Genomic DNA, 20,311 nt, shown 5'->3' with positions numbered 1-20,311 from the left:
CATTGCCTATACTCATTGAATTGTCAAAACTAAGAGGGGGGGAAAAAGAAATCTAATTTATCCTCCGCGTGTAGGCAAGATCGATAAGCACTGTTGCTTTTGCCAAGTACAGATGCATACAGACAGGCTAGCTAGGTGATGCAATGAGTAGAGTGCCAGGTCTGGAGTCAGGTAGACCCAAGTCCAAATCTAGCCTCAGACTCTTACTAGCTGTGCAAGTCATTGAATCCCATTTGCCTCAGTTTCCTCATCTGTAAAATGATCTGGAAAAGGAAATAGAAAAGGACTGCAGTATCTTTGCCAAGAAAACTTCAAGGGGGCAGCTGGGTAGCTCAGTGGATTGAGAGCCAGGCCTAGAGATGGGAGGTCGTGGGTTCAAATCTGGCCTCAGATGCTTCCCAGCTGTGTGACCCTGGGCAAGTCACTTCACCCCCATTGCAAAACCTTTACCACTCTTCTGCCTTGGAGCCAATACACAGTATTAACTCCAAGATGGAAGGTAAGGGTTTAAAAAAAAAGAAAACTTCAAATGGGTTTTGCTTTTATATGAGTATTCTCTTACAACAATGGAAATAGGTTTTATAACTTCCAAAAATTTATGTGAAAAGTTGTTATTACATGTAAGTGGGAAAATAAAATATCAAAAACAAAAAAAATGCAAGGATATATATATATATAATTATATATATAAATATAATTCCAAGGGACTCATGATGAAAAAGGCTATCCACCATCATAGCAGGAACTGATGGGAGCCAGAATGCAGACTAAAGCATAACATTCTTCCCTTTATTTCTTCTATGAATTTTTCTCTAGGGTAAGCGACACTTGTCTTTTTCACAACATGACAAACATGGAAATATGTATTCTATAACACATGTACAATCTATATTATAATACTATCTTGGGGAATGAGAAAGGTAGAAGGAAGAGAGAGAATATGGATTGTAAAATGTCAGAAAAATGATGTTGAAAACTGTATTGATATGTTGCTAGAAAAAAAAATTTAATTTTAAAAAGTGGGAACAAAAAGAAAACCCCAAATGAGTTGGACACAACCGAAATCACCAAACAACAATCATTAAACAGCAATTCAATAAGCAGACATGTATTTGTAAAGGGGGAAATAGTAATATATTTTTGTTCATGAAGCTCTATGTTCCTTTGCATTCTTATATGATCTTTTATCTTTGATAGTGGCATTTCATCACATAAAGAAACATAAATTTAGAATCTAAGAATCTGGGTTTGAATCCTGCCTCTGATCCTTACTAGCCATATGACCTTTGGCAAGTCATGTCCTCTCCTGGATTCCAGCTTCCCTTTGTGTAAAATCAGGAAGCTTGGATCAAATGACTTGTCAGGTTTTTCCAGCTCTAATTCCCATGTTTCTATGACTCGTGAGACAAACTCACTTTCTATCACTTACTATTCACTTAATATCATATCTGGTTCATAGATCAAGAAACAGACCCAGAAAAAATGAAGTGATTTGCCTAGTTACTCGCCTAATTAGCAGAACAGGGACCAGAATGCAGATCTCCTAACTCAATTTCTAGAGGAAGGTAATAAGCATTTATAGGGCACTTACTATGTGCCAGGCTCTGTTCTAGGCACTTTACAAATTTGACTCACACAAGAAGACTGTGAGGAAGATGTTTGCTGTTATCCTTTCTTCACAGTTAAATAAACTGAGGCAAATACAGGTTAAATGATTCGCCCAGGGTCACCTAGATAGGAAGTATCTGAGGTCATATTTGAACTTAGGTCTTCTTGACTCCAAGACCAATGCTTTATCCAATATGCTACCAATTTGCCTCTAGTGGAATGATCCAGTGTTCTTCTCACTGCCAGACTCCTTCCCAAATCCACTATCATAAATACTTTTTTTTTTAAACCCTCACCTTCCATATTGGAGTCAATACTATATATTGGCTCCAAGGCAGAAGAGTGGTAAGGGCTAGGCAATGGAGGTCAAGTGACTTGCCCAGGGTCACACAGCTGGGAAGTGTCTGAGGTCACATTTGAACCCATGACCTCCCATCTCTAGGCCTGGCTCTCAATCCACTGAGCTACCCAGCTGCCTCCTTTCATAAATACTTCTAAGGAATAAGAATACTTTTTTTCTTGAGTAGACCTGTGGTTTCATTGGCATATAACTGTTTGTGTGTGTGTGTGTGTGTGTGTGTGTGTATATGTATACATAAGTATCTATTTCATTCCTATGAAGAAACTCTCTCTTCCAATAAAGACTGGCCCCTGTTCTGTAACTTAGTTCTATAGTTGTCTGGGGCACTAAAAAGTTAAATGATTTTCCTGGGTTCGAAAATTCCGAATGTGTTAGAAGTGGGATTTGAACTTAGTTCTTCCTGACTCTATCTCTATAACCACGACATCCACACTGCTTCTCAACCGCATTCCTGGTACAGAAGTTGACACACGGATGAGCTGAGTGAGGGAAAGGCTACTTATCAATGGTGGGAGAGAATTTTCTCAGTCTTGGAGGAAACTTTCTCCATTTGGCAAAGTGCAAGAGCTACCCTGACTGCAACGAGGGGTCTGATACTCCCTGCCATGATTCTGGCTCTATCCTAAAGAGGATGTGTAAGTTGTACTCATAGTCAACTTCTTTGGACGGAAAGAATGTTAGACTGTGAATTTTTAAGCTTTCATCAATGATCAACTTCTGATTTTTAAAATATGAGCTTGATTTCCACTGGAATTTTGACCACTTCCAGACAGGAATTCTCTCCAGTGCTCTCTTCCTTTTCTCAAAACAAGAAATCATCATCCAATTTTTCCTCGTTCCCTTCTCCCTCAGAGGAATAAGTAGCAAACCTTTCCCTTGGTTAATGCTAATTCAGCCCTCTAACTCTACCCTTGATCCTATCCTTGAGAAGAGTAGGATAAGGCTGAGTCTGGAACTGGTCTTAAAACTTGAGGACCTGGGACCAGACCAGATACTATCACCTACTGTGTGGCTCTGCAGAAGTCATTTCAGCTTTTTAAATTCAGATCCTTCAGCAGTTAAAATGGAAATACCTATCTTGTAAGTGTTTCTTTTCCTTCTTTTTAAACTCTTACCTTCTGCCTGAATATCAATGCTAAGATAAAGAGTAGCAAGGGCTAGGCAACTGTATTTAAGTGACTTGCCCTCGGTCACACAACAGGAAGTGTTTGAGGCCAAAGCCAGAATTTCCCATCTTCAAGCCTGGCTCTCTATCTATTGAATCTGCCCCTATAACAATGATGTTTGTTGCAGAAGTGACAGGGAAGAGAGCTATTAAATATATGAATCCAGATTTGAACCCAGGTCCTCCCAACTTTAGGGGGCAGGATACTTTATTCACTGTGCTACCTAGCTGTTACCTTCATAAGGTTTTTTATAAGGCTAATGCTTTAAAAATCATTAGGGAATAGGTAAAATGATTACCCCCTCCCACTTCCTCTGGGTCACTGCTCTAATAGTCATCTCCCTTCCCTCTTGGATATCTACAATTTCTCTTTCAAGTGTATCCTCCACATTTACCTAAAAATATGCTGAAGTCCTGAAATGTTTCTCAGTCCAGAAAACTACAAACTTCCTGATACTTCTATCCCATCTAATTGCCATCTTATCTCTTTCCTTCCCTTCACAGCCAAAGGGGACAGAACTACCTCTTCATGCCCACATCACTCCCTCTTTTCAACTCTCCACCATCTGGTTCTTTCTCTACCCTGGTAATGAAACAGCTCCTCCTAAGTCACCAAGGACCTCCTTCCTAATCACCATGTTCACTAGCTTTTCTCCTTTTTTTTTCCATTAGCATTTGTTCTCCTTGACTTCTCTGCAGCATCTGGCAGTCTTGGTCATTCTACCTTCTTCTTTCTAGATAAGACTCCTTATCTTCTGCACTTTCTCCATACCTCTGTGACTGCTTACTCTGTTTCTCTCTTCTTCTCAGTCTCTTAAAGTGCATGTTTTCTGAGGTTCTGTTCTCTGCTCCCTTAGCAATCGCATCCACTCCCACTCCTTCAATAGCCACCTCTTCAGCTGGAGACGATTCCTAAATCTGTAAGCTACTTTTGCCCTCTCTCCTGAGTTCCAGACCTCCAATTGCCTATAAGAAAATATCAGTGAACTCAATGTTCTGTCCCCTTTCCATCAGAACCACATACATGTAGTCTCCTATGCCATTGTTTGACCCTTCCATTTCTTGTCTCCTATCACATTCAATTACCAACTTATTTCAGTTTACTTCTGAAAATTGCATCAATGTCCTCATTCTCTATTTCTTTTCTCTTTTTAAGCCTTTACCTTCTGTCTTATGATCAATTTTAAAACAGAAGAGCAGCAAGGTCTAGGCAATCAGGGTTAGGTTACTTGCCCAGAGTCACACACTTAGGAAGTATCCAAGGGAAGATTTGAACCCAGGTCCTCTTGAATCCAGGCCTGGCACTCTATATCCACTATGCTACCTAGGTGCCCCACTCTTCTATTTCTATTGCTATACCCTTCCCCAGTATAAAGCCTCATTACCATCTGTTAGAATATACTAAAAACTTTCCTTTTTTTTAACCCTTACCTTCTGTCTTGGAATCAATACTATATATTGGTTCCAAGGCAGAAGAGTGGTAAGGGCTAGGCAATGGGGGTTAAGTGACTTGCCCAGGGTCACACAGCTGGGAAGTGTCTGAGGCCAGATTTGAACCCAGGACCTCCTATCTCTTGGCTTGGCTCTCAATTCACTAAGCTACCCAACTGCCCACTCCCAATAGCCTTGTAATAAGTCTTTGAGCTGCTAAATTCTCCATACCAGTAACCACACTTATCTTGCTTATGCATAGATCTGGTCCCATCACTCCTCTGCTCAAAACCCTTCAATTCAACTCAACATTGAATGCCTACTGGGGGCAGCTGGATGGCTCAGTGGATTGAGAGCCAGGCCTTGAGATAGGTGGTCCTGGGTTCAAATGTAGCCTCAGACACTACCTAGCTATGTGACTGGACAAGTCACTTAACCCTCATTGCCTAGCCCTTATTGCTCTTCTGCCTTAGAACCAATACACAGTATTGACTCCAAGAAAGAAGGTAAGTACTTAAATAATTAATAATGAGAATAATAATAATAATATAAAGGGGTAACTTTGGGGGAGTGGATAGAGTTGGACTTGAAAGCAAAAAATATTTAGGTGTAAATCCTTCCTTAGACATCCACAAACTGAGTAACTCTGGATGAAGTTCCTTAATCTTTCTTGGTTTCAATTTTCTCATCTGTAGAATGAAGGGGATATATCCAATGACATTGAAAGACTCTTCAAGCTCTAAAGCTATGATTCTAAAAATTTAAGGAAGGAGCTGACACGATAAGATCTGTATTTTAGAGGGAAGAGAACAAACATATTAAGTACCTCCTAGGTGTCAGACACTGAGCCCAGAGCTTTATAGATATTATCTCACTTGATCCTTACAACAAGCCCATGAGGTAAGTGCTATTATGAATCCCCATTTTATAGCTAACAAACTGGCTGGATTTGAACTCAGATCTTCCTGACTCCAGGCCTGGTACTCTATGCACTGTATCATGGAGCTAAACTTATCAGATCAGTGAGAATGATGGGAGTGGAATAACTAGAAGCAGAGAGAATTAGAAGTCCATTTAAATAGTCCAGGGAAGAAGTGGTGAAAGCCTAAACAAAATAGGTAAAGACCATATGAATATGGAGAAGTGTGGCGGAGGCTTGAAGAGAGAGAGAGGACTTATAAGCCAAGTCATGAAAGAAACAAAGTCTGTCAATCAAAACAAAGATTCCAAACAGAATGTTCCCAGGAGAGGCAGTTGGAGCTGGCCAAGGGGAGGAATGGATTCTGTTTCTCTCTGGGGGTGACTGACCAAGAAAGGACAGAGAAACTTCTTCTCTGGGTTTTTTCTGACCAAGGGAGGCAAACCTGGCTGAAGGGAGAAGCTGAACTGATCCTATTAGCTTCTGTCCCAGGCTGAAGGACCCTTGAGGGGGGGGCTTCTGAAATTAGGCTGAGAGACCTTGGTGGTTTTGTGAATTGAAAGAAGAAAAGAAGACTTAACAGTTATCCTCCATCTCTCTGGCTGTCCCCCTGTCACAGCTGTGACTTCCCAAACCCTTATAATCCTCATTTAGATTAGGGAAACTCTCATCCCTCTCACCTCAGTTTCCTTGTCCTGTTATCCCAATAAACCCCTTACCTGAGAAAAGAAAGGAAAGAGTTTTTCATCATAAATATCATAGTCCACTCAGGGGGGAGGGGCAAAGCCACAAGCTTCAGAAGACATTGGGAGGGAGAGGGCGGAAGAAGGGAGAGAGTGAAGGGAGGAGGAGGTTAGGAAAAATATTGATCTATTATCCATCAGTGATCAACAGACAGCTCCAGAGCATCCCCCTGTAGCAGCATCTCTCTATCTCAAGCAGCATCTCTCATCTATCCCCATTTGTAACTAGGCATCCCTGAAGGTTCCCCTAGTAGCAGCTCTCTAGCCCCAAGCCAGAGTATCCAGTTACCACCATGAGACATAGTTTCCATACAGATTACCTATTTCTATTACAATTGGCACCTCAAAGTTGACTGGACCCCACAATCCTACTACAATATCTTATCACTAGTGCTTCTACAAGCAGGGTAGTAAAGGAAGAAAGGCAAAATATTCAAACAAATTGTTTTTGGTATGGTGGTCACTGTAGCCATTACCTGTTTTTGGGTATACCACTTACTATATAGCAAACTTACTCGTATGGTAGTGGAAACAACTGATTATATAGGCAATGTTACAATGACTATTTTGCAGTTGCCATTCCAAAATGAACTGGTACTCTGGAAAGTCATGGGACAAGTGTATGTGATTTTGATGGCTGACCTACAAACTCTGACTCAAGTAAAGAAAATATTCAGATTTGTGGTTCCCTTTAAGGCAGAAAAGATTATGGCTATTGATACCAACCTAGAAGGCCTGATTAAGGCTGTGTTTGAACAATTGATTAAGGAAAAAGGACTAGATCTGGTTATGGGCAAGGACAATGGGCAAAAAGAGAATGTACCTCAGGAAAATGAGGGTGGCAATGAAAACAAGGCTGCTAGCGAACCTTAGAAAATCTGTCCTTTGAAAGAGGTCACTAAGCTCAATAGTAATGCTGGTGTGATATACTCCAAAGCCCATAGACAATTTACTTCACAGGAACTTGAATCCATAAAGCACCGTTTCCCTAAATTTGTAGAAAATCCCTTCAAATCACAGAAGGAGCTTAAACAGGCTTTCAGGATCTTTGATCTGGATTTCGATGATGTAGAGTTCCTATTGTCAAAACTATTCAGCTCCCATGAACAGAGACAATTCCTGGAGAAGACAAGATCTGACAGCAATTTAACTAGCTGGCCAACTGTAGAGCAAAGGGTGGATATGGACTTTGCAAATCCCACCTGCATGTCCTACCTTAGAAGGTACAGGGAGGATTTACTTCAGGCCATAAAGCAATGCTGTTCAAAACCAAATGCATGGGCTAAGTTTGACAAGATCAGGCAGGATAAAGGGGAACATCCTGTCACATACATAGACCATCTGTCAGATATGGCAGATTCAATCTTAGATCTAGAAGCTGAAAGCATATTAACATATTAATTAATTCATAATTATATATATTCTTTGTGGCTGCTATCCTTTCAAATGCAAGTTTCCCTGTTTTGTCTGTTACTGGCTGAATATCTTCAGGGGTGCTATCCTTTAATATAATATTCATCAGTGATCAATAGACAGCTCCAGAGCATTCCCCTGTAGCAGCATCTCTCTATCTCTCAGTGTCTCTCAAAGTACATCTATCCCCATTTTAACTAGGCAGCCCTCAGGTGTCCCCTAGTAGCAGCTCTCCAGTCAGCCAGAGTATCCAGTTACAACAATAAGTAATAGTTTCCACACAGATTATCATTTCTATTACAGAAGGGAAAGAACGCACAAAATATCATGGAGGAAAAACTGACAAGACTTAGCAATTATTTGGATATGGTTGAGGAAGGTGAGTAGAAAGGAAAGCATCCAGAATGACTCTAAGAAAGGGGGAAGCTAAGTGGCTCAGTGAATAGTGCCAGGCCTAGAGTAGAGAACCTAGGCCCTCCCTAATTTAACCCACTTACCTTTTTCTATATATTTATCATACAATTTCCCCATTTGTATGTTCCAGTGAAAATGGACTACTCCCTCCACCTTTCTGACTGTACTCTTTCTATTCCCTATACTTTCTTAAAAAAAAAAAACACCTTTATCTTTTGTCTTAGAAACAATACTGTATGTCGGTTCCAAGGCAGAAAAGCAGTAAAGGCTAGGCAATGGGAGTCAAGTGACTTTTCCAGGGTCAGACAGCTAGCACATGTCTGAAGCCAAATTTAAACCTATGACCACCCCCCCCCCCATCTCCAGGCCTGACTCTCTATCCACTGAGCCACTTAACTGACCTTTCTTATTATTTCTAGGATTAAATACAAACTTTTCAGCCTGGCATATCAAGCCATCCATAATCTGGCTTCTACTTACTTTTCTAATCTCTGGGCTTGACTATCCACTGAGCCATCTAGCTATCCCTCCCTATACTTTCAATGTTAGCCTTCCTTACCACATAATACTGAATTCCTAAGTCATCCTTTAATGCCCAAATCAAAAGCCATCCCTCTCCATGAAGCACCCCAATTGGTAATGATCTCATTTCCTCCAAATCCTTAAACTATATATAACACTCTATTTGCCCCTCTCTAATAAACTTCTGTTTTTTTCTTCATGTTACAGATATTGGTATGTCATATTTCTCTACTAGACTCCATGATACAAGGGCAATATTTTATCTAAGCTTTATTTCTCCCCTATAACCTAGCACAGTGTACTAATACATATCAGGCGCTAAACAGATGTTTATTGAATTAAATTCAGTGACATAATCATAAATCATTCACTGCTATCACATGTGCCACCTTAACCTGATATTCATAAAAATCTAATTCCAGCTTCCTCCTGCTATTCTCTGTCCTAATCAAGAAGTAATTATCTCCCTCCAGACCAAGAATGTAGAGAAATTTACATTTAGTGCCCTTCCATCTCTCTCTTCATCTCTCTACCAATTTTCTGCTACTCCCTACATTCCCCTTTGGCTGGAAAGGCAATCATAGAATTGAGCTGTGGTTCGTAACAGTTTTTTTTTCTCTCTACCTCAAGTATCTTAATCTAATTAATTTAAGTAATTAAGTATGTAGAATGGTCAAATCACTATGCAACAGTGAGGACAACTGAGGGCAAAAGGATTAAAAACAACACAGTCATTCATGAAAATATTTTCAAAAGTGCTTATTTGTTGTAGCAAAAAATTGAAAACAAAGTAAATGCCCACCAGTAGGGCATGTCTAAATAAATTGTGGTACATGAATGTAATGGAATATTACAGTGCCAGAAGAAACAAGAAACATGATAAATACAGAGAAGATGATACAAAATAAAGTAAACAGAACCAGAAAAGACAACTATTATTGCAACAATACAAATGGAAATTTAAAAAACTGAAACTGAACAATGTATAACTATAATTTAATGAAAGAGGAGATGAAAAAGTATGTTTCCTTCCCTTCTTGGCAAAGATGGGAGCCTACAGCTGAAGAATATTGCAAATATTTCAAGACTCAGTTGATATACTGACCAATTTTGTTAAATTGTCTTTCTTTTCAAATCCTTGTTACCAAAGATAGTTCTTTGACAAGTGGGTGAGATTTTAATTTTAGCATTTTTTTAAAGAAAAAAAAACCACAGCCCTTGTCCTCAAAGAGGCTATAATGTACTAGAACTATAGGGACACATGTCATATTGATATAGCTTTTTAAAGTTTACAAAATGTCTCAACCTTTCCCTATCAAAGCTAGATAAATCTAACCAAAAAATAAACAGAAAAGAACTAAAGGAAGTGAATGAAATTTTAGAAAAGTTAGATTTAATAGATTTCTAGAGAAAATTGAATGGGGATAAAAAGAAATAAAACTTCTTTGCAGCAGCACATGATACCTACAAAAAATGTGACCATGTACTAGGACATAAAAACTTCACAACTAAATGTAGAAAAGGAGAAATAATAAATTCATCCTTTTCAGATCATAATGCAATAAAAATTAAAATTAATAAGTGTTTAAGGAAAGACAAATTAAAAATTAATTAGAAACTAAATAATCTAATTCTAAAAAAGGGGTGGGTCAAAGAACAAATTACAGAAACAATTAATGATTTCTTTAAAGAGAATGACAATGAAAAGACAACATATCAAAATTTATGGGATATAGCCAAAGTAGAACTTAGATGAAAATGTATATCTTTCAATGTTTATATCAATAAATTAGAGAAAAAGCACACCCATGAATTGGGCCTGCAAAAAAAAAAAACCTAGAAAAAGAACAAATTAAAAATTCCTAATTAAAGACTAAATTGGAAATTCTAAAAATAAAAGGAAAAATTAATAAAATTGAAAGTAAGAGAACTATTGAACAAATAAATAAATAAAACTAGGTGTTGGTTTTATGAAAAGGCAAATAAAATAGATAGAGTATTGGTTAATTTGATTTTTTTTTAAACCCTTACCTTCTGTCTTGGAGTCAATACTGTGTATTGGTTCCAAGGTAGAAAGAAGAATGGTAAGGGCTAGGCAATGGGGGTCAAGTGACTTGCCCAGGGTCACACAGCTAGGAAGTGTCTGAGGCCAGATTTGAACCTAGGACCTCCCGTCTCTAGGCCTGACTCCCAATCCACTGAGCTACCCAGCTGCCCCCTAATTTGATTTTTTAGAAAGGAAAGGAGAAAATCAAATTACCATTATCAAATAAAAAGGGTGAATTTACCTCCAAGGAAAAGGAAATTAAAACAATATTTAGTAGGTTTTTTTGTCCAAGTATATGACAATAAATCTAATAATCTAGGTGAAAAGGATGAATATTTGCAAAAATATAAACTGCCCGGATTATCAAAAGAGGATATAGAATACTTACATAATCTCATCTCAGAAAAAGAAACTGAACAAGCCATCAATGAACTCCCTAAGAAAAAATTCCCAGGACCAAATGGATGCACAAGTGAATTCTATCAAACATTTAAAGAACAATTAATCCCATTACTATATAAACCATTCAGCAAAATAGACAAAGAAGGAATCTTACCAATTTCATTTTATGACACAAATATGGTGCTGACACCTAAGCTAGGAAAACCAAAAACAGAGGAAAAAATATATAGACCAATTTCCTCAATGAATGCAGAAATCTTAATAAAATACTAGCAAAGAAACTATGGAAATATATCACAAAGATTATTCACTATGATCAGGTAGGACTTATACTAAGAATGTAAGGCTGGTTTATTAGAAAAACTATCAGCATAATTGACCATATCAAAAACCAACCTATCTGAAATCACATGATTTATCTCAACAGATGCAAAAAAAAAAAAGCATCTTCAACGAAATACAATACTAATTCCTATTAAAAACATTAGAAAGCATAGGAATAAAAGGGCCTTTCCTTAAAATAATAATAAGTAGTATTTATCTAAAACCAGCAAGAATCATCTGCAATGTGGTTAAATTAGTCTTTCCTTAATAAGATGAGGGCAAAACAAAGGTGCTCATTATCACCACTATTATTTAATATTGTAGTAGAAATGTTAGCTTTAGCAATAAGAGAAGAAAAAGAAATTAAAGGAGTTAAAATAGGCAACAAGGAAATTCTATTATCTCTCTTTGCAGATAATATGAAGATATACTTTGAGAATCTAGAGAATCAACTAAAAAACTAGTTAAAATCATTAATAATAGAAAGTTACAGGACACAAAATAAACCCACATAAATTATCAGCATTTCTATATATTACCAATAAAGTCTAGTGGCAAAAGAGAGAAAGAGAAATTCCATTTAAAATAAAGCTAGACAGTATAAAATACTTAGGAATCTATTTGTCAAAACAAAAACAGGAATTAAGTGAACAGAATTACAAGACAATTTTCACACAAATAAAGTTAGATCTAAACAACTAGAAAGACATTAATTGTTCATAAGTAGGCTGAGATAATATAATAAAAATTACAATTCTCTCTAAATTAATTTACTTATTCAGTACCATACCAATCAAACTACCAAAAATATTTTATAGAACTAGAAAAAATAGTAAAATTCATGTGGAAGAACAACAAATCAAGAATATCAAGGGAATTGATGAAAAAAAATGTGAAGGATGGTGGCCTAGCAGTACCAGATCTCATACTGTCCTATAAAGCAATCATCATCAAAACAATCTGGTACTGCCTAAGAAATGGTAGATCAATGGAACAGACTAGAGGTTAATGACCTTAGCAATGCAGTGTTTGATAAACCCAGAGATACCAGCTTTTGTGATAAGAACTTACTATCGAACAAAAACTGAAGGGAAAACTGGAAAACAGTATGGCAAAAACTAGGTCTAAACCAGTATCTCACAAGATACCAAGATAAGGTCAAAATGGGTTTATGATTCATACAGAAAGGGTGATACTATAAATAAACTGGGAAAAACAGAATAGTTTACCTGTCAGATCCACAAAGAAGGGAAGAATTTATGAGCAAATGAGAGAGAACATTATAAGATGTAAAATGAATAATTTTTACTCTTAAATTTAAAAGATTTTCTATAAACAAAATCACTATAACCAAGATTAGAAGTAAAACAACAAACTGGGGGTGGGGTGGGATTTTATAACAAATTTCTCTGATAAAAGTATCATTTCTCAAAAATATAGAAAACTAAGTCAAATTTATAAGACAACAAATCATTCCCTACTTGACTGGTGACCAATTTTCAGATGAAGAAATTAAAGCTATCACTCTTGATTACAGGAATATAAATTAAAACAACTCTGAGATATCCCCTCAAACCTATCAGATTTGCCAATATGACAGTAAAGGAAGGTAATAAATGTTGAAAAGAATGTGGCAAAATTGGAGTTGTGAACTGATATCCCAAAGAGATTCCCCCAAAAAGGAAGAAAGGACCTACTCCTGCAAAAACATTTATAGCTGCACTTTTTGTGGTAGCAAAGAATTGAAAATTGAAGAGAGGTCCATCAGTTGGGAAATGGCTGAACAAAGTGTGGCATATGATGGAGATGGTACCCTAGTATACTATAAGAGCTAATCAACAGGATGATTTCAGAAAGAGCTGGAAAGATCTCCATGAACTGATGCAGAGTGAAATAAGCAGAACTAGGAGAACATTGTACACAGTAACAACAATATTGTGGAATGATCAACTGTGATAGACTTAGCTACTCCCAGCAATACAATGATCTAGAATAGTTCTGAGGGATTTATGATAAAGAATGCTATCTACCTCCAAAGAAGAACTGTTGGAGTCAGAATACAGATCAAAGCATATGATTTTTCACTTTAATTTATTGGGGTTTTTACTTTGGGGTTTTAATTTTATGTGATTATTTTCTTACAAAATGAATAATTTTGCATGATATTACATGTAGAACCCAGATCAAATTGTTTTTCAGCTCTGAGAGTGGGATGACAAGGAAGGTATAGAGACAATTTGGATCATATAACTTTGGAAAACTTAAGTGGACATTTGTTATATGTAATTGGTAAAATAAAATATTTTTATAATAAAAAATTTTAATAAAGCTTATAAAATACCTTCTTCACAATCACTCTTTCCAGAAAACCAGTCTTTCCAAGTCACCCACTAAAATAAGCAAAGCAATAGTAACAACAACAAAAAAAAGGCCCAAGATTTAGGAAAGGAAAAGGATGGGTGAATGTTTTCCAAACTTTCTTCTGAAGGGAAAAAAGTACTGAGTTCTTTTGTTCACTAATTCACTACAGAGAGTCCAGACCATCCTAGTGTGTTTTTTTTTTCCCTGCTGTCCAAGAATAATATTCTCAATAATGTATTCATTCTTTTAATTATCTCAGTACTACTTGCCCATGGTCACAATCAGTTAGATGAAAGCTGTGGCTAGATTGTTGGGCTAGGAGAAAAAGAATACCTGAGTTCAAACCTAGACTCAGATACTTTCAGAGTGACCCTGGGCAAGGTACTTAACTTTCCCAGTCTCAGGTTACTTATCTATAAAATGGAGATAAGAGCATGTGTGTCACAAGGTTATTGTTAACTCCAAATGAGATAATAAATGGGAAATATTTTGTAATATTTTATAAACATTAAAAGATGATATGTTCTAGGTAGCAGTAGAAAATGGTAAGTATAGGAGTAGGAGTTCAAATATGGCCTCAGATATTTCCTAGTCCTTTGACCCTGCTCAAGTCACTTAATCCTATTTGCCTCGATTCCCCATCTGTAGAAGGAGCTGGAGAAGGAAGTGGCAAACCACTCTAGTATCTCCATCAAGAAAACCCCAAATAAGTCAGGAAGGGTCTGACACAACTGAAAAGGCACAACAACAACAAGAATAGGAGGAATGGCTCGGCCACAACCTCCAAGCTGGGTCAAGGACTCAAGTCTGGTGACTTCCAGATCAGCAATGTTTCCAACATTGGCCTCCATCCTCAACTCCCACGTTGCATCTGGAATAAACTCTCTCTGCCTGCTCTTTTCAATAAGAGACCAGGGATATCATCAAAATTCCTCATCTTGCCCATTGTTCTACTTTAAATTTCTTAGAGCTTCCCAAGCTTCTCAATGGCTCACAGATACTCACAGGAATGGAAATCTGTGCATATGAATGTGTGTTTCATTCTTTGTAATTGCATCCCCATAACTTATGGGAGTACCTGGCACCTCAAAGGTGCTCCATAAACTTACTATGTTTGAGAAAAGGGCTGAATTGAAAGTACAAGAGGACCCTGAGAGGGATAAGGAAGTAGTAATAGGTTCCAAGGAACCAGAAGGATGGGAAGGAGAGGTAAATAGGAGGTGATCTTAGACTCAGCCTCCAAGAGAGGCACTGTCATATAGAAACAAAAATCAATGGGAGGGAGGTATATTTTTTCACTTTGTCTTTGAAACTCGATTAAATTGTAATTATGTATTGTTCAGTTTCATTTTTTTTATTTCTATTTATGCTATTGCAACAATAAGTCTTTTTTAGATCCTTTTATATTAGTTAGATTAGTTGGGGTTTTTTAGATTAGTTAGAAGGAAAACTCTCAGTGGGCTCAATAAGTATCTGAAAAGATATCTTATAAATCTTTTTTTTTGAGACTAAATGTTCCCATGTTGCCCAGACTAAAAGTATAGTGTCCACTCACAGATCCAATCTTCCCATTTAAAACTCAGCTCTGAAAACTATTAACTTATAACACATTGTACCATATCAATGTGATGAAGCATTATTGCCTCCTGAGAATCTATTCAGGATTCAGAAAGGCTTGATACGACTCCTCTGAACTAATATAGAACAAATTAAGCAGAACCTGGAGAACAATTTGCACAGGGCCCATGGTAATGTTAACGAAAACAACACTGAAAAACTACAGAGCTCTGATCAATACAGTGAGTAATCATTACCTCAGAGACCTGGGAAAAGGCCTCCCACTTCTTAGCAGAAGGACTAGACTTACATGTAGAATTGGCCAATGTTTCACCTAACTGTACTTATCTGGTCCTACTGGGTGGGAGAGGGTCCCCAAAGGAGAAAAGAAGTGACAATAATATAAAAAAGGGCATCCATCAAATGTTCTTTCTAAAAATCTACTAGACGAACTTGTTACCAGCATGTTTCTTCATCTGTAAAACTGCCCATTACATTTCTTTGTCCTGACCACCTCAAAGGTTTATTGTGAGAAGGGAGTACGCACAGCACTTCGTAAACGACTGTGTTATATAAATGTGAACAATTACTTGGAGATGCAGAAGATATTCACAGAAAAGGTTGTTGGTTCGTTTCACATTCACAAAAATAAGAGGACCCAAAGGCCCACTCCTTAAAATGCTCCCCAATAGAATTTATCATGATGGAGATCCTGTATCACCACCTCAGGCTCCGGGGCCAGTAGGACCCCACTCTTACCCCTTGCACTGTACGTAGTGACCCTTGAATGCCTAGAAAACTAAGGTGGTGAAACAAGCTAAGCTGAAGATCCAAACCCAGCTGCTGTGGAGCTAGGCCTCCTCCACCCCATGGCCTAGGGCCCATTTGGACTGTTTGGTAGAGACACAGCTGGGAAAAGGGGGAGGGGGAGAATCAGTGTTGAGAGGAGGAAAGGGGAGCAACAGAAAAAGCTCGGGTAGCATTTCTAACCCAGGAGATAACAGGAAGGAGAAAACAAGCTTAGGGAAAGAGACTGAGGGGGGCAGTGATAGGGTGGGCACCAAGAGGAACAGGCAAAGCCTGCAAGCTGAGTCCAAGGGGAGACTTGTGGGGAAAGCCAGCCAGAACCAAAAAAGAGGCTCACTGTGACCTGGTCTGTCAAACTTCCAGCCCCAGACAGCAGGCTCTTTCATCCTGGCAGCCTACAGTTTCCTCCCCATTCCCCGCCTACCTCAAAACTCTACAGGAGCCTTCTAGAGCTCCTTTTCTCTTACCTCCCCCCCCCCCAATATATTCTTACTCCTTCAGCCCCCAAGGGGAGGATGGGGGTGGTATTGAGGTTCAGGGTCTATGAGTGGGAGGGTTTGAAGAGCCATTGCTCTGAAATCTGGGAGAATTCCACTCACAGGCAAGCTTGAGCCCCCTTTAGCCTCCAGCACCCTACCAGAGGCAGGCTACCGCAACACCTTTGCTGGGACAGGAATAGCAATGTGGTACGGTAAAGTTTTAAAAGACAGAGGGGGATCAGGAGACCTGGGTTCTAGCTCTGGCATGTACTACTTGCTGTATTTCCTTAGCAAAAAACACGACCCCTCTTGGACCGGTTTCCTCCTTATCCCTCAACTTAAGGTGCTGTTGGCTAAGACCCGTTCTTATGTTATACAAGACCAAAGGGCTGAGTTAAATGATTTCTAAGAACTCTTCCAGTTCAAATTCTTATTGTTTTAAGACTAAAAAACTGGGGACTGGAGTAGAGAAAACAGAAGCCCTGGGTCACATGGAAACAGATTTCCAGCTAAGCCTTGAAAGCAGAGGCCAAAGGGAACACGATCATCGAAAAGTATGGCTCTTAACTCATAAGGGGGTGGCAAAAGAACGAGTTTAAAACTGCCTCAGGGGACAGACACCCCCAAATTCTGGCTCAAAGGACGGACCCACCCCCGAATCACACACACGCACGAAGTTGAAGCCCCTCGAGTTCTCACATTACAGGAGGGGAGGGGATGGACGTGTGAGGGCACACGCAAGTGAGGAGGGTGGGGCAGGAAAGAGGGAGGTTGAGGGGTCGGTGGGTCTTTGAGAGAACTAAGAAAGATACACTAGCTGGAGGGCCTCTGCCCGAGTTAGAGGAGGCGCCATCCAAACCAGACAGAAGAATGGACTGGACAACGCTTTGGAACCTCCTGCTAACTCCGGAGTTTGAGATCATCTCTTGTGCACAAAGAGATCTGGGTTGGGGAGGGGATATGGAACGAGAGGGACGAATAGAAAGGCTGAGAGGAAGGGCACAGAGTTTACCTTGGCTCTGCCCACGTTCTCCGGGGGTCCCTCTAGCTGCAGCCAAATGCTGGGGGCCCCCGGTTCCGGCTCCCCAAGAACATTCAGCTGCACCCTAAAGATGCGCTCCACATGGGGCAGAAACTCCAGCACCGAGTCCTCCGCCTCCGCCGGCACCGTGAAGCGTCCCGGGGGCTCCCGGCCCCGCATGGCTGCGCGGCCGACCCTAGGAGAAAGAGACAACCCGTCCCGGGGGTCGGAGGAGGGTGGAGGAAGGTGACACGTTGCCCCTTCTGTCGCGCCCAACTCCTCAAACCCCTAAACTCAACTCCCTAACCGCACCACCGCGCCAGGGCCCCTTCCCCAGTCCCAGTCCCTGCCTGGCCTCTGCCCGCTCAGCGTCCTGCCCGCTTCCTCCAGGACTCAACAATTGTAGAACCGGATCCTGCCTGACGAAGGCTCTGGTACCCGAATCTGCCCTTGCCCCTGCCCCGCTCAGAGCTCTCTAGGGACCCCAGTAGCCCCGTTTCCTTTGAGACCTACTAGCTAGGGGGTTCGGATCCCACCCTCACAGGACTCCAGTCCTGGTCACCCTGTCTCTGTCCTCGCCCCCCTCAGAGCACTCCCAGGGCCCCAGCAACCCAAGTCCTCCTCGACCCACCAGCCCCAGCGCCGGATCCCCGCCCTCCCAGGGCCCCAGACTCAGACTAGTTACACTCCCCGCTGGAGCTGCACTTTCTTTCTGCCCTGGGGCTGGGGCTGGGGGTGGGACAGGCTCCAAGCTCGACCACGCCCCTCCGCCCTCCTCTCTGCCTCCCACTCCAGGTCCCCAGCCTTCGCTCCTCTGGCTCCTACAGAACAGCATAAACTTTTCTTCTCTCCCCAGGGTTGCAGGAGTCCGTGAAGCAAGTGGAGGAGGGGAAAGGAAAAGACTTTAAGAGGGGGAAGGATGGTCCCCAGCTACTACCAGAGGAAATTTAAAGCTTTGGGCCAGAGTCCAGATTTCAGAAGTCAAAGGTAATTTCCTTCCAAGTGTGAAAGGGACTGTTTATTTCCTTTGTCTATTTTAAGTTAATCAATCAAGAACTTAAAGTAACCCTATTTAACACTTAGTAAGTCACTAACAAAGAAAGTTCACCCCCTAAAAGGCCACAAGCACTGCCTTCCCCCCCTGGGCAGTGTTAGGCAAATTGAAAGGCTGTGATTGATTCCTGAGATGTGATGAGGAGAGCTGATGGGTGGAGAAAACTGCATATAAGCAGGAGCCTGAGAGAGATTGATTCATTCTTGGCAGCCCTTAGCCTAGGGAGCTTGAGTTCGGGTGGGATTCTTAGTGGTCTTGGCCTCTTGTGAGCTGATGGTTCTTGGCAGGTTTTCAGCATCTTTGGCTCTTCGGATTTCAGCATCCTGATCTGGACTTTGGATCCTGGTGAGATTTGCATTCACAGTCTTAAGACAGGGTATTTTTAAGTAGGTGATATTTTCTACCTCCTTCCTATATTTCCCACCTTAATATCTCTACCTTGCTGTAAATAAAGCTACTAACAGCTTACTGACTAATAGTTTAACTTTAACTTTTATAAACAGTGACTGCAACAATTCGTTGGTTTTTTTTAACCATTATTATCTTTGTCAAACCAACTCTTTAACTATTACATCTGACAACCAATTTTAATTATTACATTTGGCAGACCATAAAGGTTTGATGAGTACCCTCAATCTTCAATTTTCTTCACTTTTTACCACCCTTAAATCAGTTCATTAGTATCTAGATTCTAGCATTCTGGCTCTAAGTTGGTAGAGCAGTTTTGAAATAGACAAAAAGGCAGTTTAGCCACAAGCTACAACTGTTGGTCTGATACTATACCGCCAATCAGAAACACATAGGTTTTCCTATGCAGAAGGGTAAGTTCTGAATCTTTTTTTTTCCTCTTCCCTTTAACTGAACAGTTGAATGCTTGCTGCTGCCTGGTAAGCTGGGTGTTTTTTAGCAACAATCCGCTCCCTCAGGGCTTTTACCTCTCCTGTTTCCCTGCCTCTTGGGGAGGCTACCCTGCCCCCATGTAGCATCCCAGGTATATTATCATCTTGAAAGTATTATTGATGTATCCATATTGTAACCTATGTGCTCATGTACCAGTGTAAAGGTTTTAAACTATAATGCCAAAAAGGCCAAACTGTAAAGATAATTTTAGTGTTTTGACTTAAAATCTAAAATAAGTGGTCACCATGGGAAATTCCCAAATATGAAAAATACCCAAGTCAGCTGGGGATTTATGGAGATTTTAATTAATATAAATGAAGGAATTAAGGGAAGGAGAGAGAGAGAGAGAGAGAGAGAGACAGCGAATTAATTGCTCTGGCTCAGGTTGAGCCAAGCAGTAGAAAAGGGCCTAGGCCAAAATGGCCTAGGTCTGAGCTTATGGGAGAGCAAGTCGATCTTTATCACTCACCACCAGATCATCTCCAAGCTGGGTTCTTTCACTTCGAACTGAAATTAGCCTCCAAACTGAATTCAATTGGAACTCAATTCAAAAGATCCTCACTTCAACTCCGAACTCCAACTCTAAATTACCTTTTACCCCTTCCTTTTAAAGAAATTTTCTCTTATGTCACCTCCCCTAAATTTTCATGTCTACCAATCATAGTAGACACTTTTCCCCAGGACTGCCCATTCTTAGTTCTCATCTTCTTTGGTTCTCATCTTCTCTGGTTAGATTAAATCCTCTGAGTACTTCACACCTGTTTGTTAAGCTTGCCTTTTGCA

The 20,311-nt window shown here is 39.9% G+C and overlaps 1 protein-coding gene across 2 annotated transcripts in view; it reads right to left on the bottom strand.

Moving 5' to 3' along the window:
* NYNRIN (NYN domain and retroviral integrase containing) overlaps positions 1–18,318 on the bottom strand; it is a 41,304-nt gene extending 22,986 nt beyond the window's left edge. Inside the window, exons 1-2 of one of the 2 annotated variants that reach the window (XM_056810130.1) lie at positions 18,206–18,318; positions 17,566–17,770 (exon numbers count right to left, since the gene is read on the bottom strand). In XM_056810130.1, the coding sequence (XP_056666108.1) occupies positions 17,566–17,754 (189 nt within the window). In that variant the 5' untranslated portion in view covers positions 17,755–17,770; positions 18,206–18,318. Of the gene's footprint in view, positions 1–17,565; positions 17,771–18,087 lie in introns of both variants that reach the window. The other variant, XM_056810131.1, reaches the window with a different exon arrangement.
* Between the last annotated feature and the right edge of the window lie 1,993 nt (positions 18,319–20,311).

This window comes from Monodelphis domestica, chromosome 1 (assembly GCF_027887165.1).
Source record: "Monodelphis domestica isolate mMonDom1 chromosome 1, mMonDom1.pri, whole genome shotgun sequence".
Classification (NCBI taxonomy): domain Eukaryota; kingdom Metazoa; phylum Chordata; class Mammalia; order Didelphimorphia; family Didelphidae; genus Monodelphis; species Monodelphis domestica.
Note: the sequence above shows the minus strand (reverse complement) of the source record. Positions and strands in the feature narration are given on the sequence as shown.